Here is a 27964-nt window from a genome sequence, read left to right on the forward strand (position 1 = left end):
TGATAGAATATCTGTCCATAATGGATACAATATTATTAAATAAGGAAATGTCTCACTTAAAATGTGCCTATATATACAAATATATATATATAGACTCTAGATACATATGTTTTAATATATTACTTAAATATGAATTTTTTCAATTAAATCATTAAAATATTTATAATAATTTATTTGAAGTTTATAGCAATACAGAAGATGAATTATAGGAATGACAGTTACATGTGTGCTTTTTTTCTTTCAATTAATACTTCAGCTTGAATTCTGGTATAAACCAGCATTTTTCCTTCTTACCAATCCTATAGTCATTTTGGAAATTTTCTGTAGCATACACAGAATTCAGAGAGTCAAAAAAATGAAGGTAAGAAAAGTATTATTCAGGACTCTCTTGTCTGACTTCTGCTTATTTGAAAAGTGCTTGATATTATTCCCGCTGTTACTCATATTTTAGTAAGCATGAGAATAAATAGGTTACAGCATTTCTCATGTATTTTTCTCAATATATTGCAAAATGTACATCTGCAAGTTTCCACAGTGCCAGAAATCCTGATGCTCACATTTATTCAATTTTGTGCTACCTTACCAGATGCTTCAGAACACTTTCCAGAGCAGCTTTTTCCTACAACCTCATAGATGCGTAACCCTGTAAAATTAACATCAAGAATTATTAAAATCTGTACAAGTATCAGTTTTATTCCTCATAAAAGTTTTCCATATCTTCATATTCAAAATACATTGCTCACAGCTAATTGGAGATTAAAAGTAAACAACCCTCTGCACCAATCCAGAACAATACAATCTAACTTAATGTTCCCAAAGTATGTACATGTGTGAATATCTTACATTTAACTGCCAATAAACTCCAAATTCTCATCAACGCTTCCTGCCAGAAAGGCAGCTCAATAGCATTTACTTCATTCTATTCCAAGACCAATGATAAATAACCTGTGATATATTAGGCTATGTACACAGTAAAAAAAAATTGAAAGCTTTATTTCCCCATAAAGGCAAAATATGTGACAGTCATGAAAAGAAATTACCACACATCTAAAGTGTAGCCACCTTTTTAGTTCATAGGTGCAGTTTAGGAGAGAGGAAGGTTAAAAAATAATATTATATTTCATGGTCCAGAAGACTGATACTTACTGACTTCATGACTACAACTTTAAAAGACACCTTGGCTATCAGGAAGGTGTGTCTACCCGAGGAAAATAAACAAACTGTTTAAATGAAGATGTCAAATTTATTTTCACTGAGTCTTAATCACCACAGCATCTAAGCATTTTCAAGTTGTCTCAGGCATTTTTAGGCCTATTTCCCAAGCAAGTAACTTGTAGTCAGCACCTCTAATTTTCTTCAGATAGAAACATCTCCATCTGTGAGATATGTGCATATGAGATTGTCCCCGTGATTATTAACTGTGAGAGGAGTCTTGCACTAAATCACCAATGAATTTCCAATTGATTTGCAGACATAGTGAAAATTCAAGAGTCTTTAGCAGAGCACTTTTGCCTTTGAATCATTTGACACATTATACTTAAGGCATTTGAACAATTTGAAGGTAAATGAAGTACCTAGAGACAATAATGGCAAAATCTCTTGATTGGCCCTACTTGATATTCTGGGCATATACCTACAGCAATACACTCACATAGATATATCTATATATCTATGTATATAGATATATAGATATATACTTAAATCTGTGTTTACTTATATATACAGGCATACACACTCACTCTAGAAGTGTTCTGATTTTGTGTGAAAATGGTACTCTAATAAATGTACCTTTAAAAAGAAAATATTTTATATAATCCTGGAATTTATTTTTTTGCTTTGTTTTAGACTCAATATCTCCTCAAAATTACAGGTATTTATTGTTATTTTAACAGACAATATCCAGAGTATCTAAACATTACAGAAGCAAGATATTTTCATGAATCACATATTATAAACTAATGTAAATTTAGGGCTGCCATAATATTTCATTGACTGCATTTTTATGGAAATTGCTGCTTTCCAAAGCTGTATTAATGTTTAAAGAGACAAACTTTATCACAACCCATAAAGGAGTTCCAATAGATGACAAAAATGATACCAAGTAACATAAAGATGAGGCCAGCCTGTCATCATAAAAATTATGTTCTTGCTCATGGTCATAATAGAGATTCACATGTGGCTTTTAAATGCACCTGTTTGCAGATCTGGCAAAAAATACAAAACTCTGTAAAGGTTCCCATTAATTTGTATTAGAGACTAATTTCCAAAATGCAAATGAGAGTAAGATTCTAGTTCTCATTCATAGATAGAAAGTCAAAAACTCAAAGAGATACATAAGCTGAGCTCAAAAAAGGAGCAAATGAAAAATAAGTGCAGAAAGTTACCTTGTTCCTTCTCAAAAAAATTCATGACTTTTAGTGTTGCATTGTAATGTACAAAACAGTACAGGCATGTACATCAGAACTGAAACTTTAAAACCAGTTTCTTTTAAGCTTGCTTTTTTTCTTTCTTTTTTTAGTTTATAGAATAATGACTTAATCACAGAAATGTTATTTCTTTCTACACTTAGCTTCCTTTATTCATATAGTACAGCTTTAAGATGCTCTCTGCTTTTCTCTTTTCTCAAAAGTAGTTGTGGTATTCCAAAGAATTTCTAAAGTTCTTACTTAAAACTCTATAAATAAAACTAAAGCCTTCTTTGAAACTGTTGGCTAGGAGTAGGGATTTTTAACCAAGAGGTAAGCATGCTGCAGCCTTTATGAACTACTGCTTCTCTTAATAGGATCAACAGGGTGAACTCTTCCTATGTTTAATCATAAAAGCAGCAGAATGTTGTTTCTCTCTTTTGGAGTATTCCAGAAATTAAGATGGGACATGGGGTGAAAATTGGTGCTCTCACCTTTAAAAAGGAAACAAGTTGTGGAGCTGTTGTGATTGACCTGCCATGGAGGGCAGCTGCCAGGTCGGACAGGCGGCCAATCTCCACATCCCCTGCGGGCAGATTAGGAGTAATCAGGGTGATCTATGGCCATATTACAGCATTACTTGTGGCTCCTTCAACATGTCAGTTTCATTAGCAACTACTTCTAGTTGGATCAACCCTCTGTACATACAGCAGCTTCAGACCCAGAAACATATTACCAGTGAATTTCACCATTATTTTGAATTGGAATTTTTAGGATAATTCTGTGATTAAGTATTTTAATTGGAATTTGGTGTATTTGTGAACATAGACTTTAGACACTTGTTCTGCCTTAGAACAGGTGTTTTCTAATTGTAAATATGTACAGAGTATTGAACAAAATCAAGGTTTCTAAGATGCAGGTAATTTATTAAGGATGTCAGATCATTTTTTTGCTGTACCTCTAGTCATTAGAAAATGAATGTGAGTGCTAATCTGTGTTGATGCTTGAAAGAGTCTGACTACTCTTTTCTGTTTCATTTCTGCCATTTGATTGCATCAGTATACTGTTTCAGAAGCGACTATATGGTGAGAAGGAGACAAAAGGAGCTTCACAAAATAATAATCTTGCACAGAGTTGTTCACTCGCCAGTCCTTCATATTATTCTTCATTCTTTTTACTGTTTCCCACTTGTTATTGCATCCATAGTGCTTTTCAAATTCTCATGCAGGGCATCTTATGCACTTCACAGTTACAATTACTGCCAAAGGAAAACTAAAGTTACTGTATCAAGGTATCAAACAGCGGGAGGGTGAGTGCTGGAGACTTTGTTCAGCTTTGGCCATTCTTTCCTAGCTCAGTTTCTGACATTATGGTACAATGGTGTATGTATTTTATTCACCAGCAAATGCAGGCAGATTATAGACAGAGCAGTTTAGTCACATTACATCTCTCTGTGTGGTGAGACAATCACTAGTGCTTGGTTCCTGCTCTAATGCATGCTCTCATAACACAATCTAAAAGGGGGTTTCTTTCTGTCATAGAAAAGGATGCAGTAAACAAAACCCCAAACCATCCCAATGCAACACACATGAGAAATTATGAGCATTGTTTCCTCATTTTGTTTACAAAAAGTACTGTTTCGGAAGTAAAGGCGTGCAAAAATAACATCTTGTATTTCTGAAATGAGTGGTTTGGTCCATCTGCTTTTACTGCTATGGACTGAAGTGGAGAGGAAAAAGTAGTTCTGAGGGAAAGGCAGCATAGCTTGGTTTTTTTAATCTCTCACAAATTACTTTTAGTCACATTAACAGGGATTTCAGTGACTCTTTACCTACACCACAGTGGTTCAAAATTTGCGATTCCTGGGTTGGAGGTCACTGTATATCAAAAACTAGGGCAGGGTAACCATGTACAGTAGCTAATATATCAACTCATTTCTCAATCAAAAATTTTGTGACACAAGATACATGAAAAGAAGACAGCATACTTTCAAGTTAAATTAAGCTTCACCTCATAACTATGCAATAGATTATTAAAAATTGTTAAACTTGGTTAAACGTAATTCATTAATTATTTACTGAGTGTCCTCTTTTATGCCATCTTTTACCTCCACTCTTTTGTCTTCTTACAATATTTCTTCTCAATATATATGGCTGAACAACATTTTAAAGTCCTTTCTACTTTTCCATTTTAATGCTATTGCTCTTTGGGTCTAGCTCCTCAGGTTGCTTACTTGTTCTAAGTTGGCTTTTTTTTTTTTTTTTCCTTGGTCGTGCCCATTTACTCCTCTTCTGCCTTGGATCATGTATCTATTTACCTGTTGAAGTTTACTCCTTTTCTGCTTTTATTTGTTCCTTTCATTTGTACTAAAAATCTTTCATGCTACCAACCCTCTGGCCTTTTCTGCAGAAAAGGAAGACCAGTCTAGTGAAAGCCCAACTAAATTGCAGTCATGTGAAGAGGAGCACAGTTTACTTTGTGGTTTGCTATTCTTTCAGCTTTCTAGATAGATTTGTCTTCTAATCAAAGTATGAGTTGTATCTCAACCTTATTTAGTCCTGTCCTTCACATACGAAGTAGTCAGAAGGGATGTCATCCAGCTGATGTGGTAATGAGATACTTGGTGATGAGCCCAATACCTCCCTAAACTTTTTAAGCTTGGGTAGTGCCACATAGCTCCTATTCCTTAATTTATCTGGTTCATTGTCTACTTGTTCTTCAGAGACACCAACCGGCTGTCAAAGACAAAAGTGTTTTAAAACCTCTCAAAATTTCTATAGCTCACTTAAAATTTTACTCATGTTTTCTGGAGGGGCATCTCCAGACTATGTCTGCATAATTCTTGGAGCAATATTATCAGATCAAACTATGTGTCCATTCATCCTCTTTAAGGCTTCTAGATATAAAAAATTTCCAGTTTTGCCTCCGGAGGTTTTCCAGGATTTACCCACAACTTTTTTTGCTGGTAAAAGTAATCCTATTTTAAATTTTTCCTCTGTAAATAAACTTGACAAACTGCAGATTGCCATTGTGTTTGAAAACAGGAAGCAAGCATAAGAGCTTCTCCTTTAGGGAGATAAAGCCCTTCCTGCCTCTCCACTTACCCCAGCTGGTTTTCTATTTCTGAAAATTAAACAGACTTTCTGCACATACACAGACAAAACTCCTCTGTAAAAGTCAGAACTTTTCAATAATTGCCAGTTTTGACAGAAGTAGACTTAAAAAAATAAAATAGAAACGAAGCTGTGTCATAATGTAAAAACATCCTGTTTCAGCATTTCCAGACTGTTTTGTTTCCAAACAACTTTTTGAGTACTTTATGCTGGCCAAAGAAAGTCAAAGTCTTCTCATTTATTTCTTTAAATCAGAAGTTTGAATTGTTCTGAAGTACAAGTTTTATAAAAAATGTCAGAATCAAAATGCATTTTGAACTTACAGATTTCCCTTTTTGAAAAAAAAAGAGAAAACAAACCTGATTCTGAATGATATTTAAATCACTGTAATTTTTTTATCCAACATTCATGGTTGAATCTTGAAGCACACATTACTAACAGCATAATCTCCTCATTTTCTTCTCCCAAGATGGAGAACACTGTTTAAAATGAAGGTTACAGAACAAGTTAAGTAAAACTAAAATTTTCCAGTAGATGTAGATATATCCTTCTGACTGGCAGAAATGGTTGTAATTCATGTCAGCAAAAAGACCCAAGTAGGAACAAGAGTTGCATGCTGAACAGCATGACTTCACATGAAAAGATAGCAAAATATGTGCCTGTCTCATCTTGTGGAAGGCCTCTTTTCCACTGCAACAATCCTCCTCAAGCTATTTACTTCAGTTTTGCAGTGGACTCTGGTGTCATGCTGGGAGACCTAATTATACCAGAGGGACTCTTTCAAACTCATAAAAGCACAAATGAATGGAGAGCATTTTAAATATAATTCATAAAAGCATTCTCATTTCAAATGTTGTGGGTCTTTTTTTCAAATTTATGACTCACTCTTCATGATTTCTAGTAATCTGTGTTAGTGACTCTCAATTCTGACACTTCCTAGATATGAAGGGATGCTCTTTCTAACTCTAGTAGTTTTCCTTTTTGGGTTCTACATGCACTTACATGAATTTTTATGCATACACAAACACATACAGAAGCAATCCTTACACAGATTTAGATTTGTCTTCTCTCAGGTTACCTTCAAAGTTTACCTTGTGCATGTTGCTGCCCCTACATTAGGACACCATACATCGTGCAACATATATGTTATAAAAATGCTTAAGTTTCCATTCTCAAGACAAAGAGAAAGAGAAGAAAAAGAATGAGAAAAGAAAAAGAGAAAAAAGAGAAAATGAGAAGAAGAGGAAAAGAGAAAAAAAGGGAAAGGGAAAGGAAAAGGAAAAGGAAAAGGAAAAGGAAAAGGAAAAGGAAAAGGAAAAGGAAAAGGAAAAGGAAAAGGAAAACATACCTCTTGAGAACTCTGAGATTTGGTTACCATCCTAAAATGGATTAAACTTGCTGGATTGGATTGGGTTGAAGTGGACTTGGCTTTGCAGAAGATTGATGTTATCACTACTTAGACTGTTATTGCAGTTATTCTCACATTTTCTGTGTCATCCTTCACACCAATTTGCTCTGTGGCACGTTTGATCGTGGATGTCTGCCAGAAGCCCAACCAACTGCTCTCTAACTCCCCTCCTCAGCAAAACTGGGAAAGAAGAGAAAATGGAAAACTCATGAGTTGAAGCAAAGATTGAGTGATTTCTTATCAATTGTCACAAGGCTGAAAACAGACTTCACTTGAAAAATGAATTTATTGCACATTAAAAATAGAGTTGGATGGTGAGAAACAAAGGTAAACACAAAAATAACTTCCCCCACTTCCTGTTCTTCCTACACTGTACTTGTTTCCTTCACTCCTGCTGGATTCATCCAGACAGCCTATTTGTACTTTAAATCAAGCTGATTTCCTCTGACAAATGTGGTAAGAAGCTGCTTGTGAGGTAATCTAGAGTATAAATAAATAAATAAATGAACAGATCATACTGTGGCTACCATTCAAGTGGGGCAAAGATAAGGCCTACTTTTCTTTGATTAAAAATTTTTGCCTCTTTACCAATTATTCCTAATTAATATTTAGTTCCTTTATTTAATTGCCTTCATTTCACTGTCATTTCTGATCCAATAAGCAAAGAGAATTTCTTATCTTATGAAAGAAAGTTGCACAAGTACTGTCTATCATTTGTGAGCATCCTTCTTTTTGACACAGCAGACAAAGAGATTTGGCAAAGAGAGTTAACTGCCTGTTGATATTGATTTTTTTGAAGCTATACTCTTGTTAATAATTTTTCACAGTTGTACAATTATTTTAATAGAAATAAGGAGATTTTTAATACTATCTTTTCACCACACAGAAAGTTTCTGTATTGTCACATCTTCTGTACACTCCTCAGCAACCATAATTATATGGCACTTGAGCCTCAGGAAACAATGACAGACATTCCAGTGAGGCAAACACAGAAGACTCCCAAAGACTGCCCTGAGTCCTGTAATAACTGCTCTAAAAAAGAAAAAACCAAAAGCTAATTCAAAACAAATTCAACACTTTTTTTCTCTTTACTAAAACTGTACACTGGGAAAATAAAAAAAAAAGAACATCAATGTGCATTTTGTTGCTAAGACCATTCTCAAACTTCTGTGTCAGTCTCATGAAGTGCCTAGATCAGGAGGCCGCAGGAAAAGACCTTTTCTGATTAAGGTATTTTGGTTGGATTTTTGGTGATGGACAGCTAAATTAATCTTGATTTTTAACTTCTAGATGCTAAAATGTCACACAGTATAAGCAGATTATTGTATTGATTAAGGGTTTTTAATAGGCTTGCAAGAGATATTGACTCTTTCCCTGTTTGCCTTGAGGAGGCAGAGAATTTAACTTGCTTTTCTGAAAACAGATGGGACTAATGGAACTTTACGAGTATCAAAGAACTGTCTTGACTTTTTTGTCCAGATGAGCAGTTCTGCTGGGCACTGCTAGTGATTAAAAAGTCCTTAAATATTCACTTCTTTGGGATAACCTTTACAGCTCAACTTGGCACAGAGATGACCTCTAGCTGTTTAACCAGGCAAAAAGAAATCCAGATATCTGATGGCAAAAATCATCTTCAGAGTCCGATGATTTGTGACAAAGCATTTTTACAACTTTTTTTGTGGTGGTTTGTTGCAGAGAGAGAAGTATTCATCCTCTCTTTACATGCTCTTCAGATAACCTGAAATATTGGTGACTGTTGTCTAGGTAAAAGTATTATTTGTAAAGCTGTATTATGTACTATGAAAAAAATAATTGCATCTAACAGGACCTGATAATAACATGCTGTCACAAATTGGTTTTGATAACTCTGGATTTCTACTTTTCCCAATCCCTGGAATATGCTCAAAAGCACCAGTACAAATGATTCACTACAGTGTCATTAATCACCGGTAAATGAGGCTCTTCTAAATTTATAGTCAAGACAGACATTTGCCTGCAAGTTATGAGGGAACCTCAATCTAGAGAGACTGAAGGTGTAGAAAAATAGGAATAGGGAATGATATCAATTAAGTCGACAGTGCTTACTAGAACTTTTCCTTGCAAAGAAAGTGAGATAACAGCAAGAAAAAAAAAGAAACAAAACAAAAAACGACAACCAAAAAAAAAAAAAACCAAAAATCCCCTCCCCTCCCCAAAAAAAAGGCCAAAAACAAGGTAAAGAGCTTCTTCTCAGTCAGCCTTCTCCCCTGGCAAGGAGTCAAGCACCTTTACACCTCTAGCTATTGGACTGCCTGCATCTATCTAGACATTTGTCAGCTCTAGATTGTGTGAGCAAAATGCATTCTGACATATAAGTGCTAAGGAAAAAACCAAAGCTTGTGAAGGATACCTTTGTGCTTTTATATCTTATAAGAAAGGCTTTACAGAAGCTTTCATTTGCTTCCAAACCATAAACTGCACCAAATGTATTGGCTCAGAGTACTCATAATCCCATATAACCTATATTTTCTCTTTTATGATCACAGGACAAGGGTAAACTATTGTCACATAAAATAAGTGAATGCCAAAAAAACATCAGCAGCATTTAATGTCCTATATTTACCAAATAACTTTGACCAAGAGAGAAAAAAAACAAACAAAATCTCACAAATTGTATTTCTTATTGCAAAATCAATCTTTTTTTTTTTTAATAGAACACCAAAAATCAGTTTAGGATGAGACAAAGTGTTCTATTGAGCCAAAATTCAGACACTTGACATTTGTCATATGAGCAGAAAATGAGTATGGGGAATTTTGCTTTAGATTGGTTTATTAATTAAACCAAACCTTTAAATGAACAGCTTCAACTGAGGTTGTGTTATTGCCAGAGAACAATCTTCATATCTGTTTGATCACCAAAAAAATCTAATGCTATGTTGGGTTTTCAAGATGTCCCTGTCAGTCCCTGTATGTTTATCTTGTTAAACTGAAGCATGAATCTTAAGTGATAATGATTTTAGGTCCAGTCACCAGGAAGATGGGATTTCATTTATTCTCTTGAGCAGGATAACTCTGGATTACTCCAGTGGATGTTGTTTGATTTCTAACTGAATTCAATACTTCAACAACTGTATATGGTTTACAAGAAGTAAATGCTTTCCTAAAATGTGCTGATTCTTTTCTTGGTACCTATTTAGGTACATCTGTTATTCAGGTGACAGCCACAGACGCTGATGATGCCAACTATGGGAACAGTGCCAAAGTGGTGTACAGCATCCTCCAGGGACAGCCGTATTTCTCAGTGGATCCAGAAACAGGTTAGCAATCCATTCAGTCTCACTGGAATCAAAATAAAAGTATGTTTTTTTCTTTTAAAATAATAATAATGCAGAAAAATTGCTTTTCTTGGTAAAACTAAGATTTTCAGAAGATGATTGCTAACTGTAAAGGCCAAAAGTTAAAAAAAAAAGGTGTAACATACTGTAAAGGGTCCAAAAACTAGTCAAAATTAGTCACAGGCCTATTTTACACCAGTTTCTGGGAATTTCATCTGTTTACCTTTAAAAAACATAAATAGGAGCTGGACATTTTCATACTAGAAGGTAAAAAAAAAAATCTCATAGGCAATTACCTATTTCTAAAAGTTCGGAATAGATCCCTGACCACTGATTTTTAATAAGTTAATTTTTAACTTAAGGTTTTTTTGAAGCTGTATTACGATTCCAAGAGTTATAGGAACTGAAGCAGGTATGCTTTTAAGTTGAAAAGTATGAATTGAAGACTTTTTCACACTTATGCAAGAATTTGAATGAGACAAACACAATCTAAAAAATAAAAGTGTGAACTTTGGCCATCTATAACTCAAAATTAGGGTTCAGAAAGGAAAGATGTCACCAGAACACTCTTATTCCAAATATCTGATCCTAAGGCAGTCAAGACTCAATAGTCATTGCATTAGTTTTTACTTGCATGTTATCAAAATTATTCTGGCTTTCTAATTGACAATTTAAGCGCAACTCTGTCCAGAATCCCTGAAGTTGCTAATCCTCTGAGAGTCCTCAGATGATGGCTAAATTTCTTTTGAAACAATTTGGGTTTTTTCTAAATACAAAGCAAAGACATAATATGCAAAGGATAATTAATGACAAGGTTAAATTTTAAAAGGGAGCATAAAGATTTTGCATTGGATGAAAGTGTTTGAATTTCCCCCCTTTTTCAACCTCTCTTTTTTTTTTTTTTCTCTTTTCTCCAATCCCCTGCTCAAACATCATTACCAGGCATGAGCAGGGAAACAGGACCAGTACCACATGGGCAATAACTGATGGCAGCAGGTGTTTAGGCGGGCAGGCAGTAAGGGAAACACCCAGACTCTCATCTTTGGTTCAGGGATTAATTTTCTTATTTTAATCCAATTTGCTGTTTTATGTTACATGCATTAGTAAGCCTAGGTATGATAATCAGAACCTGGTAATCCTGGCTCAGACATGAATGTCATGAGCACTAAGCTGGAAAAGTTTTTTCTTTATGTCACTCACTTGCTAGAAGTGTAAATTTTCCAGGATTTCCTTTTTTTTCTGTGTGTAATATCAAACTGAGCCTATAATGAAAGCCTTCTTCTGAGAAAGAAAGGGAAGGGCTGTGAATCCTCCAAGCAGAAAAGGACACTATGCTTACATTTTCCCATTTCACAAAAGAAAGCTCTGCTCAATCCAGCTTTGAAAAGCCACTACTCTTCTAAATAAAAATAAAAAGCTTTGGTTGGTTTTCAAAAAGGAACTTTATTGAAGCGGTGTACAGCACCACTTTTGGTTTTCTCACCCAAGACGTTTATTTTTTTTTTGTGTACTGAAAAAGTGTCTGAGACATTCAAATTACACTTATGAAATCCTTCAAACTGGACACCCCAAAAAGAATTTCAAAACTAATTTTAGACTCTTCTCCAATTATTTTATTAGCTGTAGCTCCTGACTTACAGTGGACATCAGTGAGCATAAAAATCAGTGATCTATTACAGCCTAGAATAATGAATTGTGGGCATGTTAGACTTGTTAGACTTCAGTCTTGTGCTATAATATCAAAATGTCACCAGGGTTGAAGATTGCACAATATGGTAAATAATAACTGAGGATAGAAACTGCAAAATTTCATTATTTCAGTGAACATATTGATATTTTTTGTCATTTAAAGAATAATCAAATTGATTTAGCAAAACAAAATCAATGAATACTGTCTGTTACATTTTTTGTCTTTTTTCTTAAAATCACATTAAAGCATCCATAGATTGAAAGGTTTATTGCAGTATACCTTGTTGTGATTGCTATGGATTATCATCTGCACCTTGTATCTGACATGAATCCCTCTAAGAGCTCTGAGATTACAGTGGATTGGGCTGCTCCTTCACCTCTCTGTCTCTCCCTTTTTTCACTCCTTCAAGGCATAATCAAGACTGCTTTACCAGACATGAGCAGAGAAAACAGGGAGCAGTACCAAGTGGTCATCCAGGCTAAAGACATGGGAGGCCAGATGGGCGGATTATCAGGGACCACCACGGTGAACATCACACTGACTGACGTCAACGACAATCCACCTCGCTTCCCCCAGAGTATGGAACATCTAACAGTTTGGTTTTCCCAAGAACGCCTCAAAATCAGCTGGTTTGCTTTGTCCATCTGGAATTTTTGGGTTTTTTTTAATCACTGTTTTTGTAGTACTTACCCACAGCTGTGTCTTTTTATTTTGCAGCATTCCAAGGCAAATGGGAATCTCTGCCTACATTTTTTTAACATCAAATTCTTTGTTGGAGTGATAAATTTCTCATTCTTACTCTGCTTACAGAAATATAAACTGTAATAATAATTTAGGCCAAGTTCAGGGACTTTAGAGGAATTTAGCTACAAAATATAAGGATCTGTTCTTTTAGTTCCCTGTGTTGATGCAAGCAAATACATTTCAGGTTTTCTAATGTTCTGACTTCCACAGGCAGAGTTGATCAGGTAATTTGTTCTGCTGGCAGTCTAAGCATTTGGTTTAGGTACTAGTAATCTGTGTTCAGTTCTTGAATGTTTTTGATAATCTAGGCCAGTCTGACACAATAAAATAAGGTTTTTTAAAAGTATCTTTGTACAAGAAAAAAATAGCAAATAGCAGAAAGCAGCACAACACAGAAAACTTCAGAGTAATACCCTACAAAAATCTTTTTATCCTAGGACAGTGTTTAATTTTAATCTCATGTTGTTACAGTCAGTGTCTGATAACTGTTTGATAGGCTGCAGATAGGAGAAATTTATAGCCTTGGTTCAGTGCCTGCCAGAAAAGTGTCCACATAATAAAATTTGAATTGCTTGTTCACACTGATGAGAGACCTGGCTCTCTTTACGGATCCACTAAGGACTGAACAAAGAGAGCTGATTTATAAAATGCTCTCCTGGACTTGAAAAGCACTTCACTACCATGGCAATAAGTACACCCAGAATAGTACAAACTGTTCAACCTAGTGCAGTTTTAAAAAAAAATATTGGAAAACTCTGACAGCATGGAAGAATGGATCTTTGGAATTATAAATTACTGTTTTAATCTCTATCCATGATAACACATTGCTTTAAAAGAAGAGAGGGGAGGGGAAGTACTCTCATAAAGAAATATGCAACCCTCATAAAGAAATATGATTTCAATTCACATTCAGAGTTCACTTGATGAGAATCACCTTCCCATGGTAAATTCAAGCATCAATTTTTAACTGAACTTCCTGTTCAACTTCATGAGGGGATACTTTTTAAAAATGCATAGCATAATGCAAGCCTACAATATTTTGGCAAATAGAAATTCTGGAACCTAACCTGTAATTTATGATGGCACATTGCATTGTAAGCCTCACTGTTGAATAAAATCAAATAAGATAAAAGAAGGAATGAAGAACATATAGAAATGCAAAATAATTTAAGATTTCCAGTCCCCTTAGCCTGTGTTCTTCTGAAAAAGAATGCTCTTTCAAAATTAACTGAAACTTCAAGTCTATGAAAGTTTTTCTGATTGTTTCAATAAACTTTGGGATGGGTACTTTTTTGGAGAAATTTACACAATTTCATGCCTCAAACAATGTTCTCCCTAGTATTCTACTTTGAACATCACTGAAACACACTGTGTGGCCTACAGAAGGCTTGCTGTGGGATCTTCCAATGCTGCAATTCCAATCATGCTGGTGATCCTTCCCTCTCATTTTCTTTCTCCTCAGCAGGGCGGCTTTTAACACTTTCTAGGAAATCAAAGAAAGAGAAATATCAGGCAGATTTTATTTCTTCTTGGGTAGTTATGAAGAGGAAGTACACCTTCAAAAAACTACCTGTTCTGGAAGTTTGCTTTTTATAAAAACATTTGTCTTCCTTTTTCTCTTATCTGAAGCAACAATAAGTAAAATTGTTGCCCAAAGTAGCGGATGAACGGCAGTTGCGAGCAACACCAGTTAATATCAAGGTGTTTAGGACCAAAAAATGGATTTCTTAGAGGGACTGGAGAAAGTAAAATGGCACTGTGAAGTAGTGGTTGTTCAGACCGCATCAAGAAGAAGCATTTTCTGTTTTGTTTTGTTTCCTAAAAGCAGTCGTGGAAAATTAGAAGACATAGGCCTAAATGGAATTTAAATGGTACTATAATGAAAACCTTACACATTTTGAATTCTATTGTACTCCAAAACAAATAGCCATCTCACATCCTGAAATGTGTAGCATTTACACAGCACCACAAAAATAGGAATACTTTCAAACAAAAAAGCACTGAAGGGAGGTATTTATCTGGAAGGAGTAATAAGTACTATGACTGAATCTGTTCTTATGGTAGATCTTGCTCAGCTGCCAAACCCTTGAATTTTCAAGGGTTCAAGGCTTGAAACTTACCATTTAGCTTCCAGGAATCCTACCTTTCATCCCATTTGCAGACTGGTTTGAGGGAACAATATGCATTTTAGTCTGTGTGGATCACAGAAAAATAGGCTGCTGCTGAATTTTCACTTACAACCTTGAATTTGGAACAGCAATCACAATTTAGCATCAAGCTTTAGCTTCCATTTGGCTGCACATCTATATAAATACAAGGTGTTTTCAGGAACTCTCTTTTGTACTTAGTCTTTACAACTGAGGACAGAAACTCATTCTGCACTTAGAATTTTGATACATTCCTTGTATTAAATGGAACCGGTCAGGATCCTTTAGGTGCCTTAAATGGGCATGTAAATAGAGGAAATAAGGTTGTTGCAACAAGGAGAGTTGACTGTACTTTACAAGTCAATACAATTTATATGTGTCCTCTTTGGATCCTTTCAATAAAGGTTGTACCCTTTATTAGGCGCTAATTTTGTCACATTCTTAAGGTATTTCTCCAATGCTACTACTTCTCTCAGTTAAATAATATGAATTTACATGAAAAAACAGATCAAAAGGAGCATTAGATTTTGGCATGTTATGTGCAAAATATGAACTCATCAGATGTGTTTGGATTTTTTTACATTTTCTTGGTAGCAAATAACAGAAAATGCTGAATTTGATTTTTTTTTGTGTGTCTTGCTAGTGAGGAAACATCTTCTATGTCTCCTTCTTCTTGGTGAAGAAATTAATAGTTTTTCTGCTACAGCATGTCTTTAAAATTAGATTAAAAAAAAAAGTTGTCAGAAAGTACATTTGAATTCACTTTTCATACACACAAGCAAGCATAAAGGGTCTGTGTAATCAGATTTCTTTATAGAAAACTGATTATAAAAATAAAAATAGCAATTAACGTGAACATGTGTCCAGATGCCCTTTACCATGACTCTTTACCATGTATTATCAATAACAAATGAATTTATTATTTTCAAACAGAACACTTACTGGAATATATTTCAAAGTAATTAAAAGAAAAGGTTATTCTATTTTAGTCTCTTTCCAAAATCCTCACTGATTTCTACAACTCTTATTTGAAAACAACCTTGAGAGAACAAAAAACAAAATCCTTTCCTATTTTTAAATATATCTAGGAACATTTCTAGATAAAAAAATATATATAGTGCTAATAATCAGGGTAAGAACTGGTACCTCACTGTTTTGCACCTTTGTCCCTTAATACTGAAGAAAAAAAAGAAGCGTTATAGGGCTTTGAAGAATAACTTGAATATTTTGAAAGTGTCAATCAAATCCAAATCTTGTTTTAAAGTTTAGTGTGATGACTAGTGGCATTCTTCTTACAGTGTTTGGAACTTCAAGTTACTTTAAAAAATCTAGTTGAAATTGAAGATAATTTCTATTCAGAAAAAAAATATTTCTCAAAACAATAAATGCTTGATTTTGCTCTTCTAGGCTCCTACCAGTTCAGCTCTCCTGAATCTGCACCACCTGGGACTCCTCTTGGCAGAATTAAAGCCAATGACCCCGATGTGGGAGAAAATGCAGAGATTGAGTATAGCATCTCCAATGGGGATGGATCAGACATGTTTGATATCATCACTGACAAGGACACACAGGAAGGGATTATAACTGTCAAAAAGGTTTACTTTTTCTCCCTCTCTTTTATATGTACTTAGCTCTTCAGGTGTTACGGTTATTTTTCTTTTTCCAGGGGAAGGGAGGGTAGATCTCACAAGGGGTCAGGCTGCCAAGGAGCTGTTGTATTAGTTTTGTTCTTCTCTTTCTTCAGCAGGTATCTGTTATTTTCAAGTCTCAAGGGAAATTTACTGGCATGTCACTTCACATAAAGCAATATTTCAGGGGCTGCTGTCTGTTCGATATATAGACTCTCACATACAGCACTTTCAAATTAGGGCTGTGAAAACTTGGAGAGGTTCAGTTCACAGTGGGGTTTATCAGCTGATTGCTGTGCTAAGACTTACAAGAGTGGTAGGCTTACCTGGACCTTGATGAATTTGCACGTCTGAGATTAAACTCTCCCTCTCTAATCTGTTCAACAGCCAGTTATCCCTAGTACCTAAAATCTGTCTTGCTTTAAGTCCAGTTTTGGTGATACTTCAGTTGTTACAAATTATGTCAGTGAAACTCCAAAGAGCAAAGATATTTACAGAAGTTTAATTTATAATCCCATGTTTGACAACATTATTGGTTGCTTTTCAGAATTCAGCCTCTTAAACTCTGAACCCTTTTATTGATTTTAATGTTTTTAAATATATCAGTAACATTAATTGATAACTACCTATAAATAAAATACCAATCTATAAACATATTTGGAAACACATATACTTGTTTATTTATATGTATCTATGAAGGTCTACCTACATATACATATATGGATGTGCATGATGTAAATGTCATATGGATTGAAAATCAAACTTCACAGATTTTCTTTTTACTGAGGAACATGGAGACCAGGGACAAGTCTGGTTTGTTCCTAGTGCCAAACTGTAGATGGTAATGGGTAAAAGAAAGTAAAAGATAAATAGGACAGAGGTCATTTAAGAACTGGGATAATTGCTCTTTTTACAGCCAATGTGATGAGACAAATAAGACTTTACACAACTCCTTGTTGTGGACTGAGTAAAACTTCCATGTTTCTATATTTTTACATAAGTCAAAGCCTCCTGTTTTTTCAGGAACCTGAACAATTAATAGGCAGAGGGATCATAACTGCCTTGCTATCCTATAATAATCCGTAATTTTAGTGTCTAGAATAAGATCTAATATATTCCATCTTCTCCAAGATGGAGTAAAATTTTGAGCTTTTGCTCCTAAAAATGTTTCACTTTTTGATTTAGACTATAAAACTTACCCACATTTTTCTTAAGGTGATGTAATTTTCTTTATTATTATTATTATTTGCTCCTCAGCATCTGGATTTTGAAAACAAGGTGTTATATACCCTAAAAGTAGAAGCAAGCAACACTCATCCTGATCCTCGTTTTCTTCAGCTGGGGCCATTCAAAGACACGGCTTTTGTCAAAATCTCTGTTGAAGACATTGATGAACCTCCAGTGTTCAGCAGACCCTGGTATTTAATAGAGGTAGATGAAGATGCCAAGGAAGGAAGCATTATTGGGCAGGTTGTCGCCCAAGACCCAGATATAGCAAAGAACGCAATAAAGTAAGCCATTATACAATATAAAATTCTTTAGATGTGGGTCAACAGAGAACGATGAGAGTGCAAGGTAGAAAGAGGCTGTTTGGGTAATTAAGCACATGGGTGCTGTTGGAAAGTGTACAAGAGAAATGTCTATGCGAGCTTGTGAAGGCAAATACAATTAGCACAATGAGCAGTGCAGAGAATGCTTTTTAAGAGCAGTCTACAGGAACCAGGTAAAAAGAAAGGAGATGTCAGCACTTAATTGCCAGCATGTTTTAGTAGTTTCACCAAGCTGTTCATAAAATTATTCTTTTATACTATCTAAAACATTCAAAATTTTGTATTTCTGTGCTCCCTGATGCTTGATGACAGTCACACTTCTGTACATAACATCCATGTTCCATAATTTAACTATTTAATGATCACAGTATATTGAATAAGAAATGATTGCAAGAAAGTAATAACAATTAGACGTAGGAGTTCAGTGCTGTGAAATTGCTGTAATTGTTATCAATCTGCTATTATTATCTGCAGTGACAAACAAGGCACTTAAGTTTGTCTATTTACCATGCAAGTGATTATGAAAATTGATCTCTGCATTTCTGAACAAGCTTTCTATGTCCTACAGCAGTATGTGTTGAGGTAGGAGGTGTGGGAAGAGGAGGAAAATAAAATACTTTAAAGAAAAATATGTATAAAATCTCAGTTTAACCTGATAATGACTGCCAGCTACTAGGCTGATTAGAAAACAGCTGTAACTCAAGTTTTTTCTCACTGGGTAAGAACAAAGCAAAAACAAGTATCACAAAACAAGATTTTAAGAAGTTTTGTATTAAAGAACAAGTAATTGAAAGATTTTTCTCTCGTGTTTGTGGTCCTTGTGACACCTCAAAAATAGATTTTTTTAAATTGATACTTTCTTGTGTCTGTAATATGTGTCCTTTGGTGACAGAGTTCTCTCAGAAACAATTAATTTGCAAAAAATCTTACCTAAAAAAGTTCACTTTTAGTTATTAGTCCAAAATTCACTTTAGGAGCTAAAATGTAATTTCAATTATTAATCTAAAAACCACCCACATAAAATTTTGTCTTCATCCTCCTCACTAGTCTTAAAATTGTTTCTAAGTATTTGTAGCATGCAGGTAGTTAAGGGAAAACTTAGGTTATTTGGAAAGAAAACATTCTTGATTAAGCACGGTTAAAACTGGAAAACTTTTAGAGGTGGCTGTGAGCAAAACTGGAGACTGCAATGGGAGATTGTGATGCTCAATTTTACTGTATCTTGACAGATATTCTGTAGATCGACACACTGACCTTGACAGAATATTCAACATCTATTCAGGAAATGGATCCTTATTCCTCTCGAAGCCACTTGACCGAGAAGAAACTCCCTGGCACAACATCACCGTCATAGCAACTGAAATCAGTAAGATGAAGATAAAATTTATCTCAGAAGAATATTTGAACTGAAAAAATAATTAAATTCTACAGGTTCTATGACTTACCTTTTTTCATTAGTTTTGTCCTTATCCAGATATTATTGATAGACATACATATAGAAGTCAAATTTATACATACGTATAGAAGTCCAATTTATATTTTAAGCTATGTTTTGCCCATTTTTCACAAAGATATTTAGGAACTCTCAGGCTCAATAAAGCCATGTACAATATACATTAGATAAGTTAACTGGTTCCTTGAGAATTCACATCAAATAATTTGGTGCAGGTGTGATGCACTGACTCTATCCCAAGCTAAGTCTTCAGGAAAATCTTTGGGGAAGAGGAGAAAAAATGCCCCTGACATACAAATACATTGTCAGAATAACCTTTGTAAATGAGAAAAAAAATTATGCTTTACCTCAACTGATGCAACTTATCTCAGAAAATGGCTCTGTTTGAAGTCAAGACTAGGGAAATTTTTTGCCCTCCATATATGAAATAAACTGTGGGATTAATCTTTCACCTGGATTCTTTACTACTCTCTTAGATACTTTCAGGCTAGATGTGTCTTGCCTACCTTTTTTTCTGAGGCAACAGTCATCAAAGGGGAAAATGTATCATTTTAGGGAAAAACTTTTCTGCCTTCCTTTATTCTCCTATAGATTCCCCTGGAGTCAATGTGCTTAAGAGTCTGGGAGTTGGGTAATGTGGAGAGATGAATCATATCCCCATTTTCAGAGAGATTTATAGCTTTTACCTTTTTCTCTAAAATACTTTTCATTGTTTGGTTAAAAATATTCTACATTTTCAATATGCATAGTGTGAGAATCCTCCCTGGCAATACCTTGAATTTGGAGGTTTGGGAAGATTGATTGATGATCATATCCTGCATAAATAATTTTATTATTTTGTTTTTAACAGTTAGGAGAGAAAGGAAAACTTTGATTTGGGTTTTTTATGATTTCGTGTGTGATTGTGTGTTGTTGTGGTGGTAGAGTTGCTCATTGACACTCTTTTACTGCTGCATTGATTTGAAAAGGTAAATGTTCTTAACAGCTCAGCCTCATGGAACAACATTTGCAATTAGTTATTTTTTGAACTGATATAAATAAGACAACTCCCTAACAACTCAGTGATCTGTTTTTAATGCAAACAAATTTGAGCATACTTTATATTATATATACACATATATATAAAATAATAGAAAAACTTGTTTCAGTTAGGGCTTTCATGTATATGTAATGGATATCATCAGAAGATGAAATAAAATTGTTTTACTATAATCAAGAAAATTGAATATTTCTAATATATTTTGGAAAAAAAATATTGGATTTTTTTCATATACATATCTCTTTGTATTGTAATATTTTTTCTTTTTTTCAGATAACCCTAAACAAAGTAGCCAAATACCTGTCTTCATACGGATTTTAGACATAAATGATCATGCACCAGAGTTTGCCAACTACTATGAAACATTTGTTTGTGAAAATGCAAAAGCAGGACAGGTAAACCAATACTGATATTACCAAAGGACTTGTAAGGAAACTATCCTGCATTGCCATCATGAAGAATTCAACATATTAGTTTGAACAGCAGTAGACCAACCCAGCCTCCTAATTTCCTATCTTCTGCAACAAAATACAAGTTGATTCCAAAAAGGACATAAAAGATGAAAGATAATATCCTAGTACAATAGCATAGGATATAATAAAAAAATGATACTTTAAGGTGGTTTTTCATTTATAATATCAGAAAATATTTTTCAGAAATGGGTTTGCATAATGATACAAAATGCTTTTGCTGTACAACAATTACATTTATTTCTGGATCTTTATTTAATGTAGTTAATGTAGCTTAGTTAATGTAGCAACACCTTCAAGCACATGAGGCAGGAAAATTTTTATTAAATCTCAGATAAGAAGGTGTGTAAACCAAGCTTTTTCAAAAATAAAGGGCAATCATTGTAGGTTATAACTCAGTCTGGCATTGTCTTGAGTCTGGTCAAAGATCATGTATATCCCTTTCTAAACTGCCTCAGAATTCTGTAAAATTCTAAGAGACAAGAAAAAAAAAGTTGAGGATAAAACAAAGTGATAATCAAGTAAGTAGATAAACCAAGAGAACTCAGAGCCAGCATATTACAAAAATGTCTTAATATTGCTGCCTTCAAGACATCATCTATTTATGCTAATGCCAGTCAGTCCTTCAGTTTAAAATCTTGTGAAGAAAGATTTTTTCTTTACAGGGTTTACCAAAGAATTGGATTTTGTAACAGAAAGGGTACTCTAAGATTATCTGTCTAAAATGGCTCACACATGAGCCTCTTCTCTAGACTGATTAATTTTTGACTGGAAGAAAAATGTTGAGATCTTTATTTCCACTTACACAAACATGAGTGGGTTTCTACTCCAGGAGAGCCAAGCCAGGATGAAGCCCTAAGAGGAGCTTAGTTCTCTCCTCGTGTCTCACCAGCTTTAGGCTGTCATCATCCAGCCAAAACAGTCTGGCTTCATGGAAAATATGTGGAAAGGATAGAATGTATAATATTTTGTTTTTCTTTAGAGCACAGTGACCACGCAATATTCAAGGACTTTATGAAGATGGGAGATATGGATAGGCATCAGGAACCATGCTCATGTTTTACCTGATTTTTTACCAGTGTTTATTTAAGTCACAGAGGCCTCACTCAAGGTAGCATAGATGGTATGTAAGATGAGTTTAGATTTTCAGGTATTGCAGAACCCTATGCAGAGCAAGAACACGTGTTCTTGCTCAATTCTGATCCAATTCAAGTGATGGTTTATAAATTTTTTAACAGATAGAAAAATAAATAAAAAATTGAGAAAAAAAGGACACAATAGATTATAGGAAGCCTTCATAAAATTCTATTTATTTTTCATTCATTAAACATAATATCAGAATTCAGGCAAAATAGGTTAGGATGGAAGAGGATACCTTGATTAAAAAAATCACTTCCCTTTGAAGAGGTATTTGACAATTTTTTTATTCTTTTTTTTAAAGAATGTTTTACTATTTTTCATATAAATTATATAAATAGATGAATATACACTTCAAAGGAAGTGATGAATTAAATTAAAACTGGAAGGAATTATCATGCCAGGAAAATGAAAAGAGAGTGCTTTTCACAACAACTAAGGTTTATAATCACATCATCCTGTCTTAACCAGTGACATAAATTGCCACTTAAGAGTACAGTTCAAGCTTACCGAAAAATTCTCCAAGCTTTTGGCTTTTAGACCCACAGAGTTTTACTTTATGACTTTTAAGCTGAATGCATTCAGATAATTCTAGCTATTAAATTCAAACAGATGCCGTAGAACCTAAATTCTGTTAGTGTAACAATGTCTCATTGCACAAGACAAAATTGAGGTAAATAAATTTTAAGATCTCAGTGTGATGACTAGTAGAAAGGTGAGTAATGTATTTTATTTGCATAACACAAAGAATGTTTTGAAAGTCTAGGAATTAAGATCTAATTGAAATTAATCTTGTACAATTTCGCCAACCAGCAAACACAGGTTTTGTCATATATTTGAAGAAGTTCAGCCAGGCAGACTGGTTGTCAATTTCCTTAATCCAATTTCCATCTCGTCTAGCATACTTGGTGAAATACCCATGGATGTATGAAATATCATTTACCTTTCTGGTAAATTCTGTACTTACCTAATAGCAGATATGACAGAGACCCATTCAATAGGTATGCGTGTTGTTTTCCAGACCTCCTACATATCTAATTTACTAATGTAATTTCAGCAATTATTTTCCCTCATTGGAAAATCCCACAAAAATACTAGAAATAGAGTGTGCACCAAGTGTAGCTACAAAAAATGAGAGATTCATTTTGGTTTTCTATTTCTTAACAGCTGAGGTCTTCAAGAGAGGCACCTGAGTTTGTATCTGAACATTTATACATAATTGACTTAGTATTTCAGAAGAGAGACTACGTTCCATACATGAGAGTACTTTTATTTTGGCGCTTAAAACAGCAATGAATATAGAAATATGAACTTGAATGTTTTGGCCAAGTGTGCTAAGTTCCAGAGAACCTGTACTGCTCATGTCTAGCAGTCCCTGTATAGTATAAGAAAAATGGAAACGTGTTCATTGTGTTCATTTAGTACTATTCCAACCTATTCTAGAGATCACCTAAACCAGCTTTTTGATTATAAACATTATTGCTTCTTGACCCATCACAGCACTACTTCTGCATCTGGTGCCATAACAAAAGAATCAGGCTGAGAAAATAAATATATTTAGGTTTTTGGGGTTGTTTTTTTTTTTTTTTTTTTAACCCAGGACTAGCTATTAGTCACACTCCTTTCTAAGTCTCAGGTACATCAGGAAGCATCAGAATGATCAAATATTGTTTCTCTGCCACCAGGCAACAGTATTCATTCGCAGCATCAACAGATATTAGATGCTTCACTCGTGGTTTTCAGATAGCCTTAGGAGGGTCAGAGGAAAGAAAGTCCTACAGTGTCTCCTACTCTTTTGTCTCCAAGCAACAATGGTATGACTGGGGATAAACCTTATCATAAAAGGTTAATAAAAATGTGTGTTCATTAGGCTGAAACACTTTTGTCAACACGAGAATCTTATTTCATTGGCTAGTACATAGGCTAAAGAAAAGTAGGGACAGCAGACTTCCTCTCGTGCAATTTAGAAACGCCTAATCCTGAAGCCCCAGGGACTGTTGTGGGGAAGGCTTTGGCACAAGGTCTCTCATGCCCTTGTCACAGGAATTAATTGGATCTTTTTAGCTGGATTAGAGGATGAGTACTCTCCATGGAAACCAGGCAGATATACTTGAGAAGGAGACTGATTTAACTGAATAACTTGTTGGTAAAAGTTTAGCTCCATAGTTTATTGCAAAGTTTATTTTTGGCAAAAATTTAGCTAATTTCAACATTCATCAAGAAAACAACCTGGGTCACTACTTTTCCCCACTGATGCAATATTCTTTCCTGCCATTCACAGGTTTTCAGACAACAGAACGTAGAAAGTTTGTTTCCTCCTTCAGAGACCTGGCTGATTTTTCTTTTCATTACTCTCCATACCCTCCCTCTCTTTTTAAAATGAAGCAGAGAGAGATCACTTTTTCTCAAGCCTGCATTGCTAATTATCAGTCATGTCTTTATATATATTGTAGGTGCTTCACTAGGTAGATACCTTTTGGCTTATTTTAGTGAGAGACCCATGCTAACAGTCTTTCTTTTTAAGTAAGAATTAAAGTGAGAGTTTTCCAAATTTTGATAAGCATTCAGTCCTGCTTAAAACTGCCAACACATTTGTGGAACAGAGCCAAGCTCTGGAAACCAAACTGCTTTGCATTACTGAATGTGAAGTTTTGTGCAGTGACAGGCATCTATTCAAGCTTTCACATGTGTGATGGAGGCTGTTTTCTGCAGCTAGCACCTTACAGGGGTATAGCCTAGAATTGTGTCTGTACAAGTGTGATCACTCAGGCCGCATAATGGCAAGATGGACATCCACGGACAGCTGGATTGGTTTTGAAACACTCCTATGGGCCATACCATCGCGTCTTTTACTTAACCTCTGTGATGCTTATTTATGCTTGCTGTTAGTAATACATTCAAGGTTAGCTAGTGTTTGACCCTACCAGATCATACAGGCAGGAAAAGGGGTAAGAGGAAGAAAGGATAGGAGAAAAAAATCTGTTCTTCCATTGTTTCCCCATAAAGTTTGCACACATTGTTCTCATGATTGCCATACATTGTCTCTTCTCACAGGATTTTTTCTCCCCATAGTTTATTGCAGACAAAGTGGTGAGGTCTTACCAGATTCCTAGAGAAACATTTGCAGCACCAAAGAAGTTCAACAACTTTCAAGAAATCCAGTGCTCTGAGATACAGAATTTCTGTTCTCTTCTATATCACTTCTTAAAAAATGTTAGACAAAAACCAACACTAATAGCTCCAAGAAATTTCTTTCTCAGGTGCTTAGAGATACTTTTAAGTCTTTTATTACTTTTATTTCTCTGTTGTACAATGACCAGGTTTAACTAAGAGCATGATATAACAAAAAATGAAAGCCCAAATGCTTCAAGTGGATTAAAAGCCTGCTCCTCTTTTCTGTTACATACAGAAACAACAAAAATTCAGAAGCTGTTACTGTATCTGTACCTTAACAATATCTTTCTCTAGTAGTCTTTGTGACTGGAAGTGCAATTTTTATATGACAATCATGTTGTATTTAAACTACAGAAAGATGATCTACAACACAGACCATCTTTAAATTTCTGTGAAAGTGATATTACTTTTCACCATATATAGTGAATTTTGAAAGAAAGAATTTTGAAAAAGAAAAAGGTGTAGAAATAACAACCAACAATACATTACTGTTTTGAAAAGAAGCAGCAGCAAACTTCTTTGCAAACATTTTATTTGTCTCAGGTTTCGTTTTATTAGTAGAAATGTTTAACCTGAAAATATATTGCATGTGCCCACCCATGGACCTCATCTTGTTCATGTTTCTCCAAGGAACTTTTCGAAACGTGGCTGTAGTTTTTAAAGAGTACACCCTGGAGCCAAGGTGCCACAGCCATTTATTTGCATGACATGCAAGCCAGCACACACTGAAAAGCCTGTCTTAAAAGTGTCCAGATGGTGCTGACCTCTGTGCTATAAAGCAAAGCATTTGCTTTAATGGTTCCTACATTTCTTTTATAGGCATTCCCAAGGCTGAGCCTACAACCAAAACCTTCTACTTGTGCAGCTCTCTGTGTGTACAAGTGCAGCCTCAGGAACGCTAACAGCATGCTCTGAAGTGCACAGAGACCCTTCCTATTTCAGAATTCCCCCAGCTAGCTTCTACTTGCTTGCTGTCTTTAAAACATCTTGAAGTGCAGCCTTTGCCTAAGGATGTATGAGATACATAGAAGGAATCTGTTTTTAGGCCGTCCACTCACCCCCAACCACTTTTTCAGACATGAGTACGAATAACTGTAAAATAGCCTGAACATAAACTACAATCATAGTTTTGACTGTGGTGCAAGTCATAAAATCACAGCATCCAGGTCAAAAAAACCAAACAATATGAAACAGGATTGTAATTGAAGTATTTCCATGTTTGAAAAAAATATTTCAGTGGAAAATAGGTCCAAACCCTTTAGCAAAATCTCTGTCTTCATCATGAAAGAAACAAATAGAATCATGGAATCATACAATGGTTTGAATTGAAAAGGACCTCAAAGACCATCTTGCTCCAACTGCCTTGGCCCTGACCAGGAATATGACCCATTAGACTGGTTGGGTAACTCAGGGCTCCATCCATCCTCACTTGGAACACTTCCAGAGATGCATCATTCACAGTGCCCCTGGGAAACTTGGTTTAGTGTTTCACTGTCCTTTGAGTGAAGAATTCCTTTCTAACATCTAACCTAAATCTTTCCTCTTTTACTTAAAAATCTTTCTCCTTTGTCCTATCCCAATCTGCCTGTGTAAGAAGTCAATCTTCCACTCTTTTATAAAAAGACCTCTTAAAGTACTGGAGGATGACAATAAGATCTCTCTAGAGCCTTCTCCTCTCCACACTGAATAACCACAACTGTCTCAGCCTGTCTCTATATAGCACATGCTCCATACCCCTAACCATCTTAGTTCCCCTACTTTGGCTCACATCTCTATTATGGTTACTGAATTCAGCCCTCCAGGTGGGATCTCACAAGGGAAGAGTAGAGCAGTAGAATCACTTCCCATGACCTGCTGGCAGCCCCTCTTCTGATGCAGCCCACGATACAGTTGACCTTCTGGGGTCTTTGTTGGCTCATGTCCTGCTTTTCATCCACCAGAACCCTCAAGTGCTTCTCTGCAAGGCTGCTGTCAATGACATCTTCTCCCATTCTGTGCTCTTGTCTAAGATTGTCCTAAGCCCTTGTGCAGCACCTTGTACTTGGACTTCTTGAACTTTGTGAGATTCTCATAGATTTATTTCTCAAGATTTCCCAGGTCTCTCTGGACAGGATCCCTTCCTTCTGTTGTGTCAACCACACCACTCAGCCTCGTGTCTTCTGCAAACTTGCTGAGGATACACTTGGTCTCACTGCCTATGTCATTGATAAAGATATTAAAGAACACTTTTCCCAAAACATCAGTCATTGTCAGAGCACTGCTAAACAGCATGGCTAAATGAGCACTGGTCCCAAGATCATTAAGAAAAGTTTCCATTGGGAATAATTCTTCTTGCTACTTATTTCACATTGTCAAACTGCTACAAATATCTTGTCCTGAATGTAAAAAAACTTGATGTCAATGCCTATGTTTTAATTTTCATTATCTTCAAAGAAAAGTGACCCTAAAAACTTGAATTGACCCATTAAGATCCACTCAAGAGTATGACACTGTTTTTTTTTAAATACACAAAAGTGCTCACGCACATGCGTAGGCAGCTCTCAAAATAGTGACAATACTGCTGTATTTTCAAAAATATGCTCATTCACATGGGAAGGTATGAAAGAAAGAAAGAAAATAATGAGAATGGTTTTATTTTCTCCAACCTTGATCTGCTTGAAATATATTTGAGTAAAAATAATTTTCTTGAAAT

General features: G+C 35.1%; 1 protein-coding gene across 3 annotated transcripts in view; it reads left to right on the forward strand.

Moving 5' to 3' along the window:
- CDH9 (cadherin 9) overlaps positions 1–27964 on the forward strand; it is a 96864-nt gene that overhangs the window by 61941 nt on the left and 6959 nt on the right. For 2 of the 3 annotated variants that reach the window (XM_064705449.1, XM_064705448.1), the window contains exons 4-9: positions 10103–10222; positions 12340–12507; positions 16229–16416; positions 17707–17960; positions 19229–19365; positions 20765–20886. In XM_064705449.1, coding sequence (XP_064561519.1) covers positions 10103–10222; positions 12340–12507; positions 16229–16416; positions 17707–17960; positions 19229–19365; positions 20765–20886 — 989 coding nt within the window. The remainder of the gene's footprint in view (positions 1–10102; positions 10223–12339; positions 12508–16228; positions 16417–17706; positions 17961–19228; positions 19366–20764; positions 20887–27964) is intronic. The other variant, XM_064705450.1, reaches the window with a different exon arrangement.

The sequence above is a fragment of the Zonotrichia leucophrys genome, chromosome 2 (genome assembly GCF_028769735.1).
Source record: "Zonotrichia leucophrys gambelii isolate GWCS_2022_RI chromosome 2, RI_Zleu_2.0, whole genome shotgun sequence".
NCBI lineage: Eukaryota > Metazoa > Chordata > Aves > Passeriformes > Passerellidae > Zonotrichia > Zonotrichia leucophrys.